Source organism: Meles meles, chromosome 3 (genome assembly GCF_922984935.1).
Source record: "Meles meles chromosome 3, mMelMel3.1 paternal haplotype, whole genome shotgun sequence".
Taxonomy (NCBI): Eukaryota; Metazoa; Chordata; class Mammalia; order Carnivora; family Mustelidae; genus Meles; species Meles meles.
The window spans coordinates 103,047,016-103,071,235 of record NC_060068.1 but is presented as its reverse complement, the minus strand read 5'-3'; the positions used below and the strand labels follow the sequence as shown (position 1 = coordinate 103,071,235).

Genomic DNA, 24,220 nt, shown 5'->3' with positions numbered 1-24,220 from the left:
TTTGAAACTGCTGAGATTCTATGTAAGGTTTCCAAAGGTTATTTGGAAGAGTGATTCTAGATATACATCCTAAAAGTGGGCATTAGAACATAAATATAGGGCAAAAAAGCCAGCAAAGGGAATATTAAGTTGACAAAAAAATTACCGTTCTGAGAATTTTTCTTTGTGATGCTTCTGGCTTCTCTGAATGTGCTGGCTAAAAATCACCCCACCTGGTTGGCTGGTAAAGTCTAGTACCAGCCATTTTGTGGAAAACGTACATCACTTCTGACCTCAGTAGCCTCAATAATCTCCTTCGTCTATGATTTTCAGGATATTAATTATCCTGTTCCTGTTATCTATATGGGAAGAGAATTCCTTCTCTCTAATATCAGATCATTCTCTCTTTACATGTTCAGCTCTGATTGCTATGTACACATATGTTCATTTTATATGATTCTTCTGAGTTTTTGAAGTAAATGTCCAGTCTAACAAAGCTGGATTATTCAAGTTCAAAAAAAATTAATTTTGAAGCCACTCACTTCTTTACATGGCCTCATCCTACTCAGTAAAATCTCTAAAAACATGAATTTGATGGTCTCACTGTATTATTCTCTATTATACATTATAATAAATTTGTAACCATTAAGATAATGAATGTTCTTCCCAACACCTTACATCCCATCCATGAAATGTGTGTCGCTGTTGAGAGTCCACAGATCTTGCTCTGAATTTTGGGGCAACTCGATTCCTTTCTCTTAAGAAACTCGAGTTTCTTTGGACTAGAACTGGGTTCAGATATTGTCATTTCGCTGTTACATCACTGTGGATGCTCACTGTGTTCCCCTGTCATTTCCATGTTGTGCACTTCGGGTTCCCATGACACCTGTCCAGGTTTGATGTGACCTTACCTTTTTTCAGGTTCTTGCCACAGAGCAGATATTTTGTCAGATTGCTCTTGTGTGGACACACGAGCACACCTCCACATACCCGTTCTCTGCCTTCACACTTGGAGGATGATATTTTTCAGAACCTCATTTCCTCTTATTTCCATCTGTCTGATCTCTTTTGAGTTCAATTATGCTTTTCTGCTCACTGACGCACTTGCAGTTGACAACTTTCTCTGTGTTCCATTGGTTAGCCCTCTTTTTGGTCCCTGTTGAAATATTTAGTGGGCCTAAAACTCCTGGCCACAGCTCACTTGGGTGAGCTCTTTGGGTGTTTCTCTTTGAGAGGTTCCAGCTGTTGATTGTCAGTGCACATTATTCTCTCCCCTCTCTGCAGTGCCCCAACTCTGTGCAGAAGGTGGAGCCCATTCTTTTGGCATAGACATGAATCCATGCCAACACTCTTGGCCTCAGGCTGTCAATCGCCTCCCTCTTCCTGGAGAGGAAGTTCCTGAGAGTCACTTTGGGAATTCATAGGCTCAGTCTTCCGGCTTCATACCTGCACTTCAGGCTCACGGGAGCATGTAACGTAATTACTGATGCTCCCGGATGTGTGTCTTGTTTTCTCGAAGTGTTTTTCTTTCTGTGTACATAGACCAGTTGCGTCTCAGGTACCTCGCTAAGGTTCTTCAGCTTCAGTCTATGGATGTAGTAGAACCTTTCCCAGGTGGCATTTCCCTTTCTCTAAAGGTAAAGATGTCTTTATGATGACAGTGATCTCTTCCCAGAAGGAGGAACTAGATGCTTTTTCCTGCTCTTTGCTGGGTCAGGACTTTGGTCAGCCCCAGGGCATCATGGGCGTCCTCACAGACAAATCAGTGTGTGGTAGAAGTGGGGCTCAGAATGAACAGGAGAAGTCTCTGAGATTAAACTTTGTGTCAAAGAAGGAAGGAAAAGATGAAGGATATACAGGGTTTAAAAAGCATCACAGCAACAAATGCAAGTCATTTGGAAAACACTGAATTTTTTAGTGAGAAGGGACTCGATATCCAAGTTGTATATAGCTGGTCAAGAAATTTCTGAAAAGATATTTAAAAAAAAAAAAAATTAAAAAAAATTGGGGCGCCTGGGTGGCTCAGTGGGTTAAAGCCTCTGCCTTCGGCTCAGTTCGTGATCCTGGGGTCCTGGGATCGAGCCCCGCATCGGGCTCTCTGCTCAGTAGGGAGCCTGCTTCCTCCTCTCTCTCTCTGCCTGCCTCTCTGCCTACTTGTGATATCTGTCTGTCAAATAAATAAATAAAATATTAAAAAAAAAAAATTAAGAAATTTCTGAAAGGTAGAATTTTGAGTAAAATGCTAAAGGAAATGAGTATAGTCTCATCCAAAGGATAGAAGGGTGGGACAGTGATGCTCTACAGAGGGAACTTGGAATAGCATTTGTATATGTAGTTCTTATCTCTAGAACTGAGGATTGTGGGAATATCTCTTTCAAAATTGTACTTAGAAGTACAATTTGGGTGGCTCAGTGGGTTGAGCCTCTGCCTTTGGCTCAGGTCATGATCTCAGGGTCCTGGATTGAGCCCCGCTTTGGGTTCTCTGCCCGGCGGGGAGCCTGCTCTCCCCGTCCCCCACACACCTGCCTCTCTGCCCACTTGTGATCTCTCTCTCTGTCAAATAAATAAATAAAATTTTAAAAAAAAAATTCTCTTAGAAATCAATTTTTAATGTATGTTTAATATATATGGCTCCATAATTTATCAGGTGGTTTCCCATGCTAAGTACTGTGCATAGCAACAACTCCCTTAATTTTCACAATTTCATGACATAGGTACTGTCATCATTTGGGACAACAGAGGAAAATATAATTTTTTTTTTTTTTTTAAAGATTTTATTTATTTATTTGACAGAGAGAGAGGTCACAAGTAGGCAGAGAGGCAGGCAGAGAGAGAGGAGGAAGCAGGCTCCCTGCGGAGCAGAGAGCCCGATGCGGGGCTCGATCCCAGGACCCTGAGATCATGACCTGAGCCGAAGGCAGCGGCTTAATCCACTGAGCCACCCAGGCACCCCCGAAAATATAATTTATATTAATTAATGTACTCAGGATCACACAGCAACAAAGTAGATTTGAACCCATTTGTTCTGACCTCACAGCTGTTCTTTTAGCCAGTGATTACTCTGCCTTCTGGTTTCAACTTGTGTGGTTGTTCTCGAGGAAATGTAGTTCTCTGTGCTTTTGTGACCTAGCCTGCAAACTCAACCTTTATTCTAAAGAAAAATATTTCCAGCATTGCTTATGTACTTGGAGTTTATTCATTCAGTAAACCAGGGATCTTCCTGTAAAGAGACAGGGGTGGGGGGGCTGGTGTGAAATGATAAATGAAGGCATTTGAATCAGAACCTTGAGACCAAGCTAGATCTGAGCCTCGTTCAGTAATAACAGCAATAAAAATTAAAATTATTATACCTCATCTAACATGGCAAGCAGCCTAAGCACATTACCATCTTACTTCATTCTCACAACTGACCATCACCCAGTGAGGTAGGTTCCTCGGAAACCACATTTCACAGACAGGTAAACTCAGGTTCCAGAGGTTCAGTGGTCACACAACTGGTGAAGGGCAGGCAAAGAATTTGTACCCAGGTGGTGTCTGTTCCCCATGCCACGTTGTCTTCAAAAGGGTGCCTGTGTCAATTTCTCAGCCATGGAAGTGAAAATCTGGTTAGACTGAATTACAGAAGCAGTAAAAGCCATCTGTCCTAGCATCCAGTAGTACCATGGGGGTACTTGAACCATCCTGAATGGACTCCTCAATATGCGTACCAGCAGGCAGCAGCCCCTCCAAATCTAGCCCCAACTATGCAGAGAGCAGTATGCATTCAGCAGTACCTTTAATTTGCTGGGCCAAGGTAGTCACTCTCATTTGTGATCACCTCAGAACAGATGGAACAGGGTTTTTTGGTTGTGCTGCCAGATGAATGGTAGCAAGGGAAATTACATTTAATCTCCCAAGTTGCCACATGGATGCATCATATAGCAGAAATGGGAGCAGTATATCTAGATGAAAGCTACCGACATAGAAGCTGTACTTTTTCTGGACCACTGCAGAAGGTGGAGCCAGAAGGATTAGAGAGGACCAGCACCCGGGTCTTGTCCCCTTTAAAGTTCTTCCAAGAGGGGCGTCTGGGTGGCTCCATGGATTAAGCATCCAACTCTTGATCTTCACTTAGGTCTTGATCTCAGGGTTGTTTGAGTTCAAGCCCTGCGTTGGGCTCCACGTTGGGGCGTGGAGCCTACTTGAGAAAAAATAATAATAATCTTCTAAGAGATTACAAAGTGACATAAAAAAATAATCTTCTAAGAGATTACAAAGTGACATTTATCACCGATTTTTGTCTCAGATTTTTAGTACTTATACCAAGGTGTTGAAACATGTTTCTTGGAACAGTAATTCTTAGACTTAGTGTGCATTTGAACATTGTAAGGAGCTTATTAAAAATACAGATGCCTGATCTCCTCCTCCTCCTCCTTGGTATATTCTGAATCAGGAGGTCTTAACTAGAGCTCAGGTATCTGTATTTTTTTTAAAGATTTATTTATTTATTAGAGAGAGAGAGTAGGGGAAGGGGCAGAGGGAGAGAGAGAGAATCTCGAGCAGATTCCACTCTGAGTGTGGAGCCAGACGTGGGGCTTGATCCCATGACCCTGAGATCATGACCTGAGCCAAAATCAAGAGTAAAATGCTTAACCGACCTAGCCACCCAAGCACCCTGGCATCTGTATTTTAAAGAATGCTTTGGTGATGTTAATGCCAGCTAAAGTGAGAGACACACAGGCTTGAGGGGAGGGGCAGACAGTCAAGGTTGCTCATTTCTGTCACTACCAGAACATCTCTTTGACTCTGTTCAGGTTTGCGGCAGCCTGGTGTGGTGCTGGAAAGCAGGGGTTCTGCAGTCAGGCTGCATTGTTTCAGTGCCATCTCTGTCACCTAGCAGCCCTGAGAACTGGAATGCATTACTTTCCCTTTCTGAACCTCCATTTGCTCATCTGTAAAATCAGTCACTAAGAACAGCTTCCTTGGAGGGCAGTTACCATGATTAAGTAAGCCACTGTAAGTGCATGTCATGTACTTGATACTGCGCCTAGAACTTAGTAAGCACCTAATAAACATTAGCTACAATTGTGATGGTTATCATCAGACTATAGTTTTACATTACATTTTGCTAAGGAAATTATTCCCCCTCTGGATCCAGCAGATTCCAAAAAAGAGGCCCATATGTGAGAGGAATGCAGAGTCACCCTGGCCCCAGAGAGAGCTGATTTGCTGCTTGAATTCAAATACATCAGCAGCTGGGATGAGTTGTACAGCATCGCTGGGCCGGGAAGTAGGAATAGATCCTTGGGCTTTGTTAGCTTTGTTCGCACTAACTAGCTGCTGGGATTATAGCTGTCATTAATTCTTTTAGTGCATTTAATTCATCCTGGACCCTCTCCCAGACAGACCCAGTGAGAGGTTAAGAATTCAACTCATAATATACTCATTTGTGTCTTCCTTGTTGAAAAATAACTGGGAATTCATATTATTCAGCTTACATAATGCCTTTCTCCAAGTGCTCAAGGCTGCAGCATGTGCCTATTCTCAGGTTTTGCCTCTGCAGATCCTGGGTACTTTGGACACACCTGTTTGTTTTGGCAGGAGACACATTTATCCACATGGATTCTTACTGTCGCACAGACTAAGGTATCATGTGGCTCTTGGCTTATATACTTAGTTACCATATGTGACTGAAAATGACATAGTTGATGTGGCCATTTAAAAAATGATGCCCTGGAAAGCTAATGGCAAGAAAAATGTTAAGGTAGATCATTAAATGAAAAAAAGTGTATGATGGTCTTATGTGTCTGGCTTTATCAGTTAGTGAACAAAGCAGGTAACTCAATATTGTTTTGGTGTTACACCACTCTGTTAAAAGAAAAGTATATATGTGTGTATTTTTCTATGTATAGAAAAACAACTAGGCATTTACACAACAAAATGCATATAGAATATTTGTATGTTTTTCTGTACTTTCTAAATTGGGAATACATATTTATTTTATATTGACTGATTTTTACATTATTAAAATCAAACTGCCTATTCACACATTTTATATACTCTCTCAAGCCCATTTTGCAGTGAGTCATGGTATAAAAATAAGTAAATATATAATTTTTTCTTTTTAATGAGCAATAATGTAAGCAGCCTATAGAAGTCTCCCTCACTCACCTGGGAACCAGAGACTTAAGGAAGAACATCCCTACTAGAAAGCAAGTTCTCAGATGGAAAAGAAGGCTATGGTATAAGTAGTGGAGTATGTATTTTACTCTGATCGTTCAACTCCCTGTTCAGCCATTATGTAGGGGTTCGTTTCTACATTGTGGTTTTTGAAATGGTGTTGTTTCGGGGATGAACTTCCCGGTTGTGCCTCCATGCCTCTTTCCTGTGAATCATTTCAGCCCTGGGCCAGCTGCAGTCATTCCCCCGTTCCCTCATGAAATCCAGCTTTATTGGCATTTTTTTCCCCTTTGCAAAGAGAAGGGTTTTTTATGAGCACCATGGGAAGGAAGTCAGTCAGTCACTCCACATGGTACCAAAATTGGTAGTTTTTTTGAAGACAACCTGCCAAAAGTTCTAATATTATGTAGTATGTCCTATGGTCGGAACAGTTTGACCACATTTTTTACTTATCAATTCACTATTTAGTCCGTCATCGCCCAAACTGTTTTTTTAAGACTCTTTTTTGAAACATTGCCCAAACTGTTTTTATGTGCCCAAACATATTGCTCAAACTGCTTTTTGAGATTATTTTTATCATAGGGACTGACGCTGGGTCAACACGAAGTCATTCCACCTCAGATTTTAGTGTGGCTTGGCATGCCACTATTATCAGGAATGAAAACTACAGAGAAAAAAAAATACTGCTTCAGAAAATCTGTTTCCAAGCTTCTCATGTACTTGGGTGTTTCCCAGAGATGGTAAACTCAGAAATTGCTGTGCACTCATCATTTTTTATTGCAAAATTCATTAAGCTGCCATTCTATTATCATCCTATCTTGTCAAGATGATATATTACAGACTTCATTGCAAAACTTTAATAAGCAGGAGAAAGTACACCTCTCTCCATACCACAGCAAGGGAAAGCCTCTGGGTATTTTGCTTTTATCTTAATATTTTTTGTCTCAAGCCTGTGTCTTTCCAGAACTTCCGTCAGTCTGGTAACTCCCTTTCCTCCCTGTTTGATCATGTAGCGAGCACGTTCCCTCCTTAGGGCTCTCTGAGGCATCATGAGCTGCTGTTAAAGAACATTTCTCGGGGCGCCTGGGTGGCTCAGTGGGTTAAAGCCTCTGCCTTCAGCTCAGGTCATGGTCCCAGGGTCCTGGGATCGAGCCCCGCATCGGGCTCTCTGCTTGGCAGGGAGCCTGCTTCCTCCTCTCTCTCTGCCTGCCTCTCTGCCTAGTTGTGATTTCTCTCTGTCAAAGAAATAAAAAATTAAAAAAAAAAAAAAAAAAAAGAACATTTCTCTTCCCTCTTTTTGACAGCTAGTCTCAGACATCATGGAAAGATGATGTTAGTCCGTATTCTGATGGACGTCCGTGCGTGGTGGGAAACCTCCCCCGAAGTTACATTGCAAGTCTGTGTTTCCTATTTATCCTCCCACTCTAGATATTCAGTGGGCTAGAGTGTTGAGGCTTGCCGAGACATGTGAATTCGGTTTGGTTCTGCATGCACATTCCTGGCCTTGTTTCTGGGTTCTGTGATAAACAGAGACCCTGCTTTTTGTATGGGGGGGGGGGTGTGGGGATGGGGAGGGATTGTCATTAGAGTAAGCAGGAGTCACTTGGTAAATATGGAAAGTGAAGTTGCTTAGCTCCCAGATTTCCATGGCAACCCCCAGAACAAGTACAATATCACCAAAATTATTCTGTGGCTTTCTTTTTTTAGTTGCAGTGATTTGGTTGCATAGTCATATTTTTCCACTCCTGATTTGTACAAAAAACACAGACTCTGCCCACTGTAACCATTACTTTGGTTTCAAGGACATTAGTGGTCCCTGTCTGAACCACCTGGAAAATTCAGTCACTTGGAACTGCCTCTTTCTGTGCTAGCAGAATACATTTTCATTGCTTATTGTCACCCTATATTTATTATTTGTCTTGTAACCATTTGTGGAGCTTTAGTGTATATTATGCATGGACCGGGTGCCATGAATATGTGACTGATGCCGACCTCGCAGGTCACTGTAACAGATGCTCGAAGTGTTCTGTATGGGCATACGTGCCCCTGCCCTGAGTAGTTTGCATTTCTCAGCACTAGCACCACACCTAATTTATCACTCTTCATAGAAACTGTGTTCATGAAAACATTCATCACTTACCCAAACATGTTTACATTTGCTGGGGGATTTATCATTTCCTTGCTTCTGAGCTCTTGTCTTCTGTGACTAAAATGAAAAGAGTTTCTTGTTGACAAACATGTTTGTAGAAACCAAGCATCCCCACTAACTTCATCCTGTTTAGGAATACTCCTGAGTTGTGGACATTCTTTCTCTTTTGGTCATTTAAGTGGTTCTCCGTGATCCTTTTGCTTTGACTCATAACTGTTGTTGTTTTTCTTATTCAGTCCCCTAGCCTATAATTTCCTTATTTCAGCAATGTAATTGCCATCAGTCTTTCTTATACCTTCTAATGAGGATGCCAGACCTGGTTTGAATCATCAATGTCTCTGAGAAATCCAGGTCTGGTATTGGAACAATTTGGTTAATTTAATTTTTTTAAAGATTTTATTTATTTATTTGACAGAGAGAGAGAGAGAGATCACAAGCAGGCAGAGAGGCAGGCAGAGAGAGAGAGGGAAGCAGGCTCCCTGCTGAGCAGAGAGCCCAATGTGGGGCTCAAGCCCAGGACCCTGAGACCATAACCTGAACCGAAGGCAGAGGCTTAACCTACTGAGCTACCCAGGTGCCCCTAATTTTTTTTTTTTTTAAATAATGTTTTAGGCTGCCTGTTTTCGTTATGTTTTGCTGTTAGGGAAGGTACTCATTTGCCCACCTGACTAAGATCCCCTTGTTTGACATTACTGAATCATGTTCTCTTTTTTTCTTAATTCATGCCAAATGCTTTAGAATTTGTCTTGGTATCGTTTGCCATACCACTAAAACGTGTGAGTTGCTGTGGATTTTACTCTCCACCTCTTCTCTGGAATGACTCTCACTGTCCTGCTCACCCTCAGTAGGGATCGTCAGCATTTCAGCTCAGAAGCCTATCCACCTAGATGTTCTCAGTCTCGCTATTTGTGGTCTCATGTCCAATAAAACTGTGGTGGTCTTATAGTCCGAGAGTGCCAGGTTTCCAGATTTCCTTATCATGTGGCCCATTGAGTCATACCGGTAAAGAGTCTGACTCTTTAGATGTATATTTGGCCATCTTGACTGCAAAACTATGAAATTTTATGATTAATTTTTTTGTGTTGTTTTCTTTTTGGACAAAGACACCTTTCCTTGATCTTTTGCTCTTGTTGTCATTTTGTTAGAGGTTTTGCCATATGTGTCAGGCCCACAATACCTAAATATAGGTCAAAATAGAATCTAAAAAAGGATTTACTTCCTAAAAAAGAGTTCTAGTGTCCTCCACTCAGTGAAATGCTCGAAATCCTCGAGTTCAGTGTGGGGATAGCCACCCATTTAATTTTTGTGGCCTTTCTAGGCCAGGCAGGGTTGGGCTTTCATTGTCCACCCCATCCTCATTCTTGTGTGGGTTCATTTCAGACAACTGTCAGCTTCCATATGCAGCAGTGTTCCTTGCTTAGCTCATGGAGAAAGCCAGTCTGTAATACTGTAACAGAAGATAAGGTCTCAAAAATTTTACCCAAATCCCATTTACAGAATCAGATTCTTAAATGAGGTTAGGATTCTGATAAAGTGTTATTATGTAAAGGAAATAATCTTTATCTAATTTTTTTTCAGTTGTGATTTCAAAGCTTTATCTGTCACATGTTCGATCTTAGGTTGCTCCTAGTCTACCGAGGAAGGTAGACATATGAACAAATAAGTGTGTGCAAGTTACTAATAAATATTCTAGTATACATCTGAATAAAATACCTAGGAATTAGTGTAAGGGTTATCTGGGAATGTGTTTGGTACTCACTGAGCATTCATTGAATAAATGAAAATTGAAGAAACTTCCATCTCTTTTTCTAATGTATACGAAGTCAGGAAAAAAAAAGTCCCAATAATATTATAGGAAAACTAATACGTTTTTAGCAAGGTGTTGTTTTTAATTTATAGAATCATAGTCCTCTTAAGGGCAAGTAAATATAATCACAGGAGAAATATGAGCTATGGTTATACTCTTGGGTTTCCTGTGAATTCAGAGAATTACATCATGCAAAAAAAGTTAGCTTCAGACTAGAGTTACTAAAACTACTCACCTCTCCTTCCCTTGGAAGCAGAAATTGTCTTCATTGAACCCCAGAGAAGTATGTTGAGTGCCCTTTCCTATATGGTGGTCTTGGACTTTTCAGTCTTTTTCAGAAATCTCGACATGAGTATTTTGTGCAAAGGAAAGTTTGCACTGATTCATACTGGTAAGTGGCATATCCATTTTCTCCGTGATCCCCTAATTATGTAATTTTAGAGTTGTTTTTCGTCCTGATAGCAAGTTCCCATTCAAGGACCCTGTTAGTTTGCCTACATCTGGGTGCGTTGTAACTCTTTTGGTTTCTCTTTCTTTGTTGTTCCTGTTTGGAACTTAAGCTCTTGTAATATGAATAGTTCCAAATCCCAGGAATCAAGTTAATAACCTACTTTTTTTCAAAATCTACTTAAGAGTTGAGAAATCTCCCAATAGCCTCATGGAGTTTTTGACTCTTCTATAGGATTTTAGCATGGCATAGAGAATTTGCCAAGATACTAAGTGTGTTGGGGTATTTGGGGTTGTGTGTGTGTGTGTGTGTGTGTGTGTGTATTAAATGTAAAGATTACTATAACATCATTGCATAAGCATGATAAATTTTTATGCACATGACTAGTACAAATGGAAAAGTAATTTTTTTTAAATTACATCACCCCCTTTGTTGCCTGAAGAATTCAAATGTCACCCTCTGAACTACCATGTCAGTGAGTCTAGTCTGTCTAAGGGACATGGTATATCTTCAGCTTGTTTCAAAGGTCCGGTGAGGAGTAACCCACATAGGCTGGGTTTCCTGAGAAATGAATTAATTGCCCACAGCATCAGTTGATTTCATTATGATGTATCTGTAATGAATGTGGGACAAGAATGACATTCCACGTCTCTGATACTTTGCTACAGCAGTGGTGCCTGTGCCATTTAGCTAAATTATCCCAAAAATGTTTTCTTCAGCACATGGTTCCAAGTTTTAAAGATGGAAAGAAACAGAAAGTTCTTGACTTTGAACAGTGTTCTGAAGTTTACAAAATGCATTCTTGCATATGATCCCACTTGATCCTCATGAACTCCTTGAGCTGTGCAAGACAGTTCTCATTCTCCCCATTTTATAGATGCATTAGCCAAGAAACATAGTGAAAACTGCCTGAGGCCACTCAGCCATGCAGGGATGGAGTCTTGAAGAGAACTCAGGTTTCCTCCCTCCAGGCTTAGTAATACTCTCCAAGCACTAATATGACTACATAGACCATGGACTCGGGTTTTTTTTTTTTTTTTTTTTTAATTTATTTGACAGACAGAGATTTCAAGTAGGCAGAGAGGCAGGCAGAGAGAGAGAGGAGGAAGCAGGCTCCCTGCTGAGCAGAGAGCCTGATGCGGGGCTCGATCCCAGGACCCTGGGATCATGACCCGAGCTGAAGGCAGTGGCTTTAACCCACTGAGCCACTCAGGCGCCCCTGGACTCGATTTTTTATATGCAGACAACTCTGTAGCCCTTATAGATCTATTATTTAAAGAACTGACTTGAAGCTAGACATCAAATATCTGGAGCTGGAGGCAACCCAGGAGGGTTTGTCTCAGAGGGGTCAGGAGTGTAGACTGCAGAGTCATAAGGATATTAATGACCAAGTAGTAGATATTTTATGGTGAGGTGCTATAGAATTGGAGGTAGGATAGGGTCTTGACAATTAAGACCATATGGGGGGCAGGAGTTTTAGAATATAAGGTGAATGTCGCAGAAACCAAAATACAAGGGCACTCTGAAGGCTACTCTATGTTCTGCCCATCTACCAGTCAAAAGAAGACACAAAATTTATGGTGCAGTGGTAGGGCCACTCTTAGGAAAATGCCTGGTCTGAGCCATGATGCTGAGCAGAGGTGGGTTTGCTCCAAAATTGCAAGTCACCTTTTCGTCTTCCTTTCCCACCTGTAAATCTTATCTTTCCTATGTCTTCTTCTGAGCTTTGCTGAGATCTCAATCCATTCTCATTATTGGTAGGTTTTTATATATGTTGAAACAGACTATCCTTATGAAATAGTAGTAATATGGGGTTTTTGGCCTTATTTTTCTCCAGAGGAACAAAGAAACAGCATCATCAACTCCAGTTTGGAATCTGTCATCTCATCAAATGCAAATAGCATCCTTAATTCCAGCAGCAGCTTACAGCCCAACATGAACTCTAGTGACCCGGACCTGGATGTGCTCAAACCCACCCGGCCCAACTCACTGTAAGTATGATTTCTGACTACCTTCCACGGTAGGCCTTTGCTCAACCATCCCGCCCGGACTTTATGCTCTGGCCTCCTCTGACTTTGAGCATTGTCCCGTGAACATGATTTTAACCTTCTTTCTAAATGTGGAGCTTGGCTAGTTTGTTGTGGATTTTTTGAGCATCATCATCTCAGAGGGGAATCATTATTCTTAACTGCTTCTTGGCCTTGGTGATCTTTGATTTACCCTCCTGCTGAGATGGCTTTGGTGATGGCTGTTGACTGTGCTGGCTGCTGGGCATGAAAAGCGATTTCTTTTAGTTTTATAAAACATCCCAGGCACTGTAGCAACTCAGGAGATCAGTAGCCAAGTCTGTTTCACTCATTTATGTTGTCTTGGTTTCCCTTCTCCCTGATGATGTGGAATATGTCCAGTGCTACCTCTGTGTCCACTTCTAGAAAGAAAATCTCTCCAGTAGCCCTTATAGTGATCAGATCCTCAAACTTAGCATAACTGTGATGACATACCAGAGACTAGAAAAGAGAAGAACCTTTGTTGCTTCACCCTTGGGTGATAAGCACCCATAGCCGAGACAGGGAGCTTGGGGCTGCTTGTCCAATCCTTCACAGAAACTAGATTCACTGTGCTAGGGCCAGAAAGTCCTCCCTTGTGGTTTCCTCCCACACTGCTTAGCATGCTTCTTCAGACCACCAAATAAATCTTGTCAACTAGAGTCTTTGCAGAAAGAATGTAAGGCCATGACCAGAACAGCTGGACTCTCAGGCTGCGGTTGTATAAGACTTCGAAAGAGCAGAATTGACTTTGCCTTTCTCTAATGAAAATAGTTCGAAGTTCAGCCACAGATTGTCTTCAAGGCAGTCGTTGCTTCTGGTGAGACACCAGGATATCAGAACCTTTTCCTGCCCATCTCCGGGTGGTGGTGGTGTGGTCACACCCTGCCATTCTATCTCTGTAAGATATTTACAGATCAGCAAAATGGGACCAACAATTTTTTTCTCAGAAGAAACTCAGGGATATTAAGGCATAGGGGGAGACGAACTCTAAAATGGACTTAGGGAGTACTTCTACCGCAAATGAAAACGGTAACTAACATAAGATGAAATTATGTACTGGGAAAACTCGTTTTGCTTATGGGCAGTGAGTCTCTTCTGCTTCTCCATGGTGAGACTTGCGTATGGAGTCTCCATCCCTCGTTGTCTGACTTTGTCAAGCACTCCTTTACCTGCTTTCCTCAACTTAAAGAAGATTCTGGTTTCTTTTATATCTCTCTCTTTTTATCCTCCATTTTGTTTAAACTTGTGTACCTGTCAGTTACTGATGTTATTTGCTGCTCAGCATGAGCAAGGTTGCTTACTGTCCTCTGATCTTAGCCAGCAGTACCATTTAATGGTCTTTAATTTTGGTGGTTTTTTTTTTTTTTAAGAGTCTATTTATTTATTTGAGAGAAACAAAGGGACCAAGAGAGAGAGAAAGAGCAGTGGGGAGGGTCAGTGGGAAAGGGAGAAGCAAACTCCGTTCTGAGCAGGGAGCCTTAGTGTGGGGCTTGATCCCAGGACTCCAGGATCATGACCCGAGGCGAAGGTAGATGCTTACCTGACTGAACCACCCAGACGCCCCTCTTTAATCTTTGTTTTTAGCAGCTGGGAGCCCCCTTAGTTACCACTGAGTGTGGTATGTCTAAAGAAGCTGCTTTGATGGCTAAATGGTACAAAAGAGGGCAATGTCTTTATTTATTTTTGTGATTTAATATTTTTTTCAGTGTTCCAGGATTCATTGCAATACGTGCCCTCCTTAATACCTAGGCTCACCCACCCCCCACCAAAACCCTCAGTTTGTTTCTCAGAGTCCATAGTCTCTCATGGTTCATCTCCCCCTCCCATTTCCCCCAACTCACTTCTCCTCCATCTCCCGATATCCTTGGTGTTATTCCTTATGCTCCCCAAGTAAGTGAAACCATATGATAGTTGACTCTCTCTGCTTGACTTATTTCACTCAGCATAATCTCTAGTCCCATCCATATTGATACAAAAGTTGGGTATTCATCTTTTCTGATGGAGGCATAATATTCCGTTGTATATATGGACCATATCTTCTTTATTCATTCATCTGTTGAAGGGCATCTTGACTCTTTGTACAGTTTGGTAACTGTAGCCATTGCTGCTATGAACATTGGGGTACTATGAACATTTGGGGTCAATACCCACTAGTGCAATTGCAGGACACTGTCTTTTAAACAGGTCCTAGAAGAGGGGACTTGAGGTTTTTGTTTTTCAGTTGCCTAGATGTGATTTGTTTTACATAAGACACTGGGGATCACTCTGCCAGTGACCCCCATCCATAGGGACCGTCCTTGCCTGCTCCAGAATTTGGAGGCTTTCCCGGGGCAGGAAGAATGATGCCAGGAACAGTTGTACTTTGTTTGACTTTCAAGGAAAGTTGGAGGTAGGATAGTAGATATTGCCAAAATGTCTGCTGTCCTTCCAGGCTGAGTGAACACCTGACTGGCACCTGTGAGTCTTGAGCCCCAGGCTGCTCCTGAGGCAGAAGGAATGCTGCTGCTGGCACTGATGCCAGAGTTTGCCACAGCCTCACTGAGGCCCACCCCAAAGGCGCCATGAGCTCTGCGGGAGTTTTGCCAACCATTTCTGAGACCCAAGGCCCTGAATGCGCCATATCCAAGTTTGTGCCTCCCTTCTTTTTTCTGCCTACAGTTGCTTGGGTGGGCCATAGACAGAAGCTGGGTGGTCCTGGGAAATAGACGCTGCAGTATTTGGCTATAGAAAATGAATTCTGAGAGGTCTGGGAGCACAGTATGCCATGGTGACTGGGCTCAGTCACAACCATCGGAGACCAGTGGGGTCTCAACCTCAGTTCTGGACCTTTCATTCCCTCTATCATTGTTCACTTTGACTTACACAGAGATCCTTGAGTGGGAGTACTTAATGATGCAGATGAAAACAGAAAACACAGTCAGACGGTGGGGGATTACTATTACTTTGATTATTCTGGTGACTGCACCAGAAACAGTCCATTCTCCTTTTTATTTCGTTCATTTGTTTTTCATTGTTTTCAAAATGACTGGAATGGTCATTATGACCATGTAACCATCATAATGAAAGGAACATGCTTTGTGACTCAGCATCCTTTGGTACTTTAGAGACCATGTTTTACTGTCTCATTGGTAAATCTTTCCTAATTCTCCAAGGAGATCAGGACCCTCTTGTTTGTGTGGACATAATGCTAAATCGGGCATCAAAATTAGAGATGCACTGTTCTGGCCATGGCAGGGCAAGGTTGCAGGGTTTCCATCTTTGGCAGGTCCTCAGCTGGACTTCCTAAAGCGTAGCCATCCCTCTTGAAGATCAAAGACACTTGGTAAGTCAGGACCAAAGTCCAGGTAGTCTAAAATTGTCAGCAAATAATGCTGACCTATTTTGTGCCCAGACCTCTACTGGGCTACCAGGGGTAAATGAGAACAGGAAGATTCCTGGCCTCACCACGAGTTTATAGTCTGGCTGAGGAGAAAGGACAGTGGTATATGGCAGTGCTAAATGGGATTTATAGCTCATAAGTGATTTTAGAGTTCACCAACCATTAACTGATCATGTTGAGTACATGCACCAGTCAGAATATTGGAAAAAGTGGATAGTGAAAATGTGAGGTTGGTGTTAAGTAAGATTAAATAGATTAATATAGATGGATGAAGTTCATTGCAGGTGAGGGGGATGATGGAGAAAAACAGCCTACAGACAACACAACATGTGTGTTGGTAGAGGGGAAGCTTCCTTCCCCTACCACTACCACCAAAAAAATAATAATAACAACAACAAACCACATTTCTTTATTTATTTATACAATCTCTACACCCACTGTGGGGCTTGAACTCACAACCCCAAGATCAAGAGCTGCATGCTTCACCAACTGAGCCAGGTAGGTGACCCCCCTGCCCATTTTAAAGTATAAACCAACCTTTTGTGCTGAACAACTAGACATTCACATGGAAAAAAAAAAAAACCCTAGATATAGATTTTACACCTTTCAAAAAATTAACTCAAAATGGACTCTAGACTGAAGTGTAAATGCAAAACTAGAATTTCTAGGTGATATAAGGGAATCTATAGGTGACCGTGCATTTGTCAATGACTAGGTACATGATCCCTGAAAGAAAAAATTTGTAAGTTGAACTTCATTGTGGTTAAATCTTGTGCTCTGTGAAAGACATTATTAAGAGAAAGAAAAACCAAGCCCAGAATAAGAGAAAATATTTACAAAACTCATATCTGATAAAGGATCAGTATCCAAAATATACAAAGAATGCTTAAAATCCAATAATATGTAAAAAACCCAATTAAAAACTGGTCAAAAGATCTGGATAGTCACCTCACCAAGGAAGACATTTAGATGCAATTAAGCATATGAAAAGATGCTCAGCATCTTATGTCATCAGGGAATTGTAAATTAAAACAATGAGATCTCTCTGTACACCTATTAGAAGGCCCAAAATAAGAAACAGTGACAATACCAAGTGCTGTAGGATATGGAACAACAGGAACTCTTACGCATTGCTGGTGGGTATGCAAAAGCAGACACCCATTTTGAAAGATGATTAGGCAATTTCCTACAACACTAAGCATAGATTTCTCATACAACAGTCCAGGAGTCACACTCAAATATGTTCACTCAAATGAGTTGAAAACTTAAGTTCACACAAAAACCTGCAGCTTTATTTGTTATTGCTTGTTTGTTATTGTTATTTATTTGTTATTGTTATTTGTTATTGCCAATACTTGGAAGCAAACAAGATGTTCCTCGGTAAGTGAATGGATAAACAAACTATGGTACATCCAGACAATATAATCCAGTGATAAAAAGAAGAGAGCTATGAAGTCAGGAAAAGACTTGAATGAGGCTTGAGTTCAGACTATTAAGTGAAAGAAGGCACTGTGAAAATGCCACAGCATGGTGTGATACCAGCTCTACGACATGCCGGAAAAGACAAAACCATAGACTCAGTAAAAAGATGAGTGAGAAGGAAGGGTGCATAGGTGGAACACTGGGCATTTTTAGGGCAGCGATACTATTCTGTATGACACTGTAATAGTAGATGCCAGACATTATTGGTTTGTCAAAACCTATAAAACCAATAGAACACAGAGTGAATCCTAATGTAAGTAATGCTAGTTGATGTAATATTACTAATAAATGCACCTCACTAACGAAATATGTTAATTACAGGGGAATTTAGGCAGCAGGGAGGAATAACTCTGAGTTATTTTGAGCCATTTTTCTGTAAACATAAAACTGCTTTAAAAAATTAATATATTTTTGGGGCGCCTGGGTGGCTCAGTGGGTTAAGCCTCTGCCATTGGCTCAGGTCATGATCTCAGGTTCCTGGGATCAAGCCCTACATCAGGCTCTCTGCTCAGCGGGGAGCCTGCTTCCTCCTCTCTCTCTCTCTGCCTCTCTGACTTCTGTGATCTCTGTCTGTCAAATAAATAAATAAAATATTTTTTTAAAATATAAAAAATTAATATATTTTTAAATCTGTATTTCCAACTTCTTTTGAAAAGTTAGAAGATTTGACCACCCTAAATCTGTGTGTTACTTCGTAACAAGTGATGTTCTCCATGGTGGCTGTCTTCCCACAACTGGCCTGCTTCACTCCTTACCTCCTGGCTATAGGCCTATGATAGATGACATACGGCCAAAGAATCTTTGTAGCTCCCACGAAGAGGTGGAATCCTTGGATCTAGTCTTGGCCTTCATCTCCTGCCTTGATTTGGCCAATAGAATGTGGTACAAATGATACCATGTATAACATCCAAGCCTAGGCCACAAGGCCTTGCAATTTCCCATCTCATCTTCCTGGAATCCAGCCACCATGTAAAAAGTCTAGTCTAGTCTCCTTCAGCATGCAAGACTATTGGAGAGAGAAGCCCAGCTGTCCCAGCCATGCCCAACCCGGGGCCACTTGTTAGTTGAATGCAGCCACATGAGTGAGTCCAGGAAGGACTAATAGAAAAGCTGCTGTTCAATCCACAAATGCATAAGAAATAATACATAGTGGTTTTCTAAGCCGCTGAGTTCAGGTCAGTTTATTCAGCAATAGTTAAATGACATAGGCCTCTGCTTTTGTGACCTCAGAATCCTCAAGCTGCCGTGGGAGGGGGCGGGGTTGCCTGGGTAAGGTGGAACAGTAGGAAAGGCTCTCACCATAGAGAATGGCAGCACGGAGACCAGCTTGTCAATTTTCAGAATCTTCTTTGAAAGCAGATGACTCGTAAGTGAGATTCTAAGAAGTTAAGAAGCAAAACAAAACCCATAGCTAATGACTGAGGCAATCAGAAAGATAGCTCAAACAGTGGCATAGAAAGCAGGAAAGCTGAGGTTTCACTCCTGGCACCGACATAGACTGGCTGGTACCTGACCTTGGCCCTGAGTGCACCTATCCCCTGCTCCCTGTGCCAGAAGAAGTGGGTCTGACCTGTCTCTAACTACGGAGGTTGCTCAAAGTCTGCTTAGAAAGGACTGACAAAATAAAAATCACTCTCCACTACCCCAATGACCAGTGGTGTTAGCCTTGTGGAAGATAGTGATTTCTGGAAGAAATCTGGAAGATTTCTTTCTGGACGATAGTGATTTTTAAGAAGGAGGTAAACAAATGCAAAGAAAAAAATTAGGGGACATCCCAATAGGGACATAAAATACTGCAGTAATTCCCTCAGGTTAAAAACTACTAGGTAAATGCTTTCTTCAGATTTCTGGGGTAGGGATGGAGGGGCTTATTAAGATGGAAAGCATGCTAGGAGGATGGAAGATGATTATAGCCATGGGAGGAACCCAAGCTTGGAGTTCTCCCTGCCTGAGTGGTCCCCACCCCTAAAAAAATAAATAACTCACTGCCCAGTAGCCTCATAAATAAAACTAATTTTTCTTGTCCTTTCCGCTTCTCTCTCTCTCTCTCTCACACACACACACACACGCATTTCCAAGTTATTTCTGGTGACCTAAAAGATGTGCACATGCCAAATGCTTTCAGACTATGCCAGAGTCAACCGTCCTCTACCTCTTAGTGGCCAGTGAGAGGCAAGAGAATAGTTGCTGAAATTCAGAGGATAAACGAGGCCTACTTCCAGGCAGCGTTGTTTCTCTGAAGCACTGTTGGCTCCTGAATTTGATTCAGCTGCTCTCCAATAAAATCTGGGGAAAACCTTAAAGGTATCTCCAAAATTTTACTTGTGTTTTACTTAATTCATTCAACATTCATTCAACAAATACTGTTTGAACACCTTCTGTGGACCAGGCATTATCCTAAATGCGGAAGGTACAGTGATAAACAGAGTTTCTGCTGTAGTTCTTTCTGCCTTCTGTTCTTTCCCCATCTATAAAACAGGAATTATACCTCCTCAAAAAAAAATTATACCTCCAAAAAAAAGTTGGGAAGAGTAAGTTAGATCATCTTGCATTACCTCATATGTTTAGCACTGTGAATCTGTGAAGAGCAGTTAATTTTGTTGTGGAGGGCCTCTTGTCCTCCTCCCTCTCAGAGATTCCCTTTCTCTCCCTCTACCCTCTCAGGCTTGGTATAACTTTCTTGTGTGAAGAGAAATGTCCCAGGCTCTTCTCCTCATCTTCCCCCATGAGCTTCCCACCTGGAATCAGAGAATCCCAGACTGGACGTGTCAGTTCAATCATTGAGTTATCAGTGAAAAGGAGGAACTTCTCTAGGGGCAGGTGCAACCCCACTTTAAACCAAGACCAATTGGGGACTAGGCATGCCTATTGCTGAACAATTTAGAAACGTCCACATCCCACACGGTTGAGCTGTGTGCATAGCTGTTATTTACTGAGACCAAATGAATCACAAAATGCATTCAACGGTGATAATAAATGGAATTTTGTAAAAGTAATTTTATCTCCTCTAAGTGCTATTTCATGCCAAAAGAGTTACACCCAAACAGGCAATATGCTTTTACTACAATGATCTTGATTTGTCATTCTTTGGAATGCAGGGATTTGAAAGAGGAAGTTTTCCTCTGTGGTTGAATCACTTTTCTGTGGAGGAGGATCTTTCCTCTTAGACTGAGGATTCTGATTCTCACCCACCTCCAAGCAGAAAAGGTCTCTTCTGACTGTTTTGCCTGAAAACTTGATGGCATTCCTCACCTTGGGAAATAATTTGAAAGTAGAGTTATTTTTCACAAGGAATCAGTTGCCTCTTCTCATCCCTCCTCACAACCTCTACGGTGCTCCAGCCATCTCGTTCATGGTTGTTTCTTGGACAAGCCCCAAGCCATCCCTCTTACACGTCTGTCTCCTGGGGCCACCATGGTCACAGTTCCTCCAAGTATGCCCCCTTGGCATCTTCAGAGCTTGTCACTGATGCGACCTGTGTTCTTGTTTTCTGAGTGGCTTTCTGTCAGCTTGTCCCATTCCCTAGCCAAGATCTCCTTTGCCAGTCAGGAGCTCAGCTGGCCTCCCTTGGTTGAGGGTGGAGATTCCTTCCTGATGACCCATCTGATTTTTATTGGATAAATGTGTTTGGTGATTAGCAGGGATTTTTTTTAACATAAGAATTGCTCAAGGCAGCTCTCACACTTCATGACCCAGCAGGATTTCTTTCCCAAGCACCAGGGCTGTCAGTGGCACTTGGATCTCTACAGCCTGTCAGCAGAGGGGGTATGGGAGGAGGCGGGGATGGGACACCGTTCAAGGGCTTAGCCGCATCCCACATCCCTGTTTTCCAGCAGCGTGGAAATGGCAAATGAAAAAATGTTTTCCTTCACACAGATTGTTTTTTCTTTCCCCCTTGGTGAGCTAACATCATAAAGGTTCTGTATTTTTTTTTGTAAATGAATTAATATTGCTAAATAATGTAAAACAATTATCCAAATTTATCATGACATACAGTAGATGCTAAGTAAAGTCTTGGTGTTTAATTAAACGTATAAATAAATTAAGGAGGGCACATATTGCATGGAGCCCTGGGTGTGGTACATAAACAATAAATCTTGGAACACTGAAAAAATAAAATTAAAAAAATGTGAATTTAGCTGCCCTCAACTGCATTATGCCATTGCATTTTATATATGTAAGTAGGTGTTAGGCATTTGTAAATCTTGAATTTTTTATTGAATCTTAAGGAAGTAGGCTTAATATTTTGTGAATAGCTTTTAGCACTATTATGTCTGTAAGGGCACTTTGAAGGAACTTTAAAATGACATTTTTCTCACTTAGAGTAGGAATTGTTTCTCTGCCGACATGTATACTTTGGAGGAATCTCATTGGTAGATTTAGATCCTAAATCAAGTAAATTAAAGTCATATTAAAGTACTGACTTTTAAACCTTTTCAGTCAGTCTGGAAGGCAGATGCTTACTTAGCCAGGAACACATTTCTAGTTGGAAAGAGCCTTAGGATCTTGTTTTTAGCTCCGTCTCTGCATTAAGAATCTCATGTACGCTTCCTTTGGTTCCAGGTACACTGGTCTTCTAGGCAGGGTCTTAGGCAGTGTGGTGTTCTCAGTGTGCTCCCTGTGCCACTGTCATTGGCATTATCTGGGAGCCTGTTAGATCTATACTTTCTCAGACCACTGTAGACTTACTGGATCAGCCCCGTTAGTGGAGGAACCCAGTCCTCTGTGTTTCAACAAGCTCTGCAGGTGATTCTGATGCATCCTGAAGTCTGAGAACCATAGGAATAGTGCATTAAGTGGATGTACTTCCATGAGAATAAAAACGGGATTGACCTCACTGTCATGCTTTCAGGACCAAGTCTGTATCATCACTGGCACTCTGTTTGTTCCTGCATTCCTGATTGTAGAGGGCCTTAAGAGCACCCTGTCCCTGGTCTTTGAGGTTAATCACAACATTTGAGGCTGAGGACTGATGGGCTTGCTTCATAGAGGAACCCAGTTAGCTCACCAGGGCTACACTTTTCAATGGCCCGCAGAAGCCAGCCTGCTGCTTTGAAAATGCCTTTCTGGTCACAAATCAAGATAGGGTGGGTGCATCGGTTAAACCAATAGATGTTTTTATTGAGCACCTACTATGCTTGTAAAAGGAGATGATCAAGACCTTTGCATTGACAGGAAAACAGCTTGGAAAGTGTTAGATGATCGTTGTACAGGATATTTGAGACTTCTAAATTGGCACTCCCCAAACTGAGGCAGGAAGAGGGCAGGACAGGTGCAGAAAGGCAAGAGCTCTCAGTTGAATAAAGTTCCACAGATACTTGTCTAGAGAACTTTTGAGCCATTCATATGTCCCTTGTGAATTCGAAAATGGCATGTGTTATGCCGCATTTCCTAAATGTATATTTGACCTTAGAATATGCTCTTTACAACACTTCTCTTATAGCGTCATAAAACAATATTTTGCAGTTGAGGAAAGGCTTTTCCAAATGAATACTCTACTTTTGAGGGGGAAATGTATTTCTCATAATGGATGGCATTATGGGAAACAGTCATTCAGGAGAACAGATGCAGTTTATATATAAACTTAGGGCTACAAATAGCTCTCTGAAGGCTGACGTGGGTTCTATCGTGTACGAAAAGCTTTTGAGATCTGGTGAAGGGAAAAGCCCATGTGGCCTGGTAGTGAAGGTTTGGCTCTGCTAATCCCTAACTGTAAACTTGGACAAGTTACTTGTCCTCTCTGAGCTAAACCTCTTTTGTGAAATGGTAACAATGATTGTAAAAATAATCATAGTAATAAGGAGACCTGTTTTCAGGGTTGTTGTGAGGGTCAGATGAGTTACTGCCAGCAAAACTGACCTGGCTTACATTAAGTTGTTAATAAGAATTGGGTTTCTGGGGTGCCTGGGTGGCTCAGTCAGTTAAGTGTCCGACTCTTAGTTTCAACTGAGGTCATTTTCTCAGGGTTGTGGGTTCTAGCGCCACATCTGGCTCTACTCTCCATGTGGAGTCGGCTTGAGATTCTTTCCCTCTCCCCTTTGCCCCGCCTCTGCTCTCTCTCTGCGCTCTCTCAAATAAAATCTTTTTTAAAAAAGATTCCCTTTTTCACTAAACAAAAATTGGTTTGCTCTTAGACTATCCCCTAACCAATGAACAAATCCTTAGTATTGATTTCTTTTGGTGGCGGCAGTAGACACTCAGTGTTTATTTTTGTTTCTTTGATCCTGGTGTGACACAGAGCAACCCACATCAAAACACAGATAATTTTAAAATAAAACACCTGGGTGGTGCAGTCAGTTAAGCATCTGACTTTTGGTTTCGGCTCAGGTTTTGATCTCAGGATCATGAAATCAAGCCCCTTGTCAGGCTCAGGGCTCAGCACATAATCTGCTTGAGATTCCTTTCTCTCCTCTCTGCCCACTCTCCACACTCCCTCCCATCCCCCACCCCCACTCGCTTGCTCACTTGCTCCCTTGCTCTCTCTCTCTCAAATAAGTAAATCTTTTAAAAATAAATAAATAGGGGCATCTGGGTGGTTCAGTGGGTTGAGCCTCTGCCTTTGGCTCTGGTCGTGATCCCAGAGTCCTGGGATCAAGCCCCACATTGAGCTCTCTGCTCAGTGGGGAGCCTGCTTCCCTTCCTCTCTCTCTGCCTGCCTCTCTGCCTACTTGTGATCTCTCTCTCTGTCAAAAAACAAAACAAAACAAAACAAAACAAAAAAAAAACTTTAAAAATAAAAATAAATAAATAAAGCACCTAAAACTCAGTT

The 24,220-nt window shown here is 41.8% G+C and overlaps 1 protein-coding gene across 5 annotated transcripts in view; it reads left to right on the top strand.

The window, feature by feature from the left end:
• ARHGAP26 (Rho GTPase activating protein 26) overlaps positions 1–24,220 on the top strand; it is a 444,108-nt gene that overhangs the window by 355,078 nt on the left and 64,810 nt on the right. For all 5 annotated transcript variants that reach the window (XM_045998912.1, XM_045998911.1, XM_045998908.1 and 2 more), the window contains exon 20: positions 12,380–12,533. In XM_045998912.1, the coding sequence (XP_045854868.1) occupies positions 12,380–12,533 (154 nt within the window). The remainder of the gene's footprint in view (positions 1–12,379; positions 12,534–24,220) is intronic.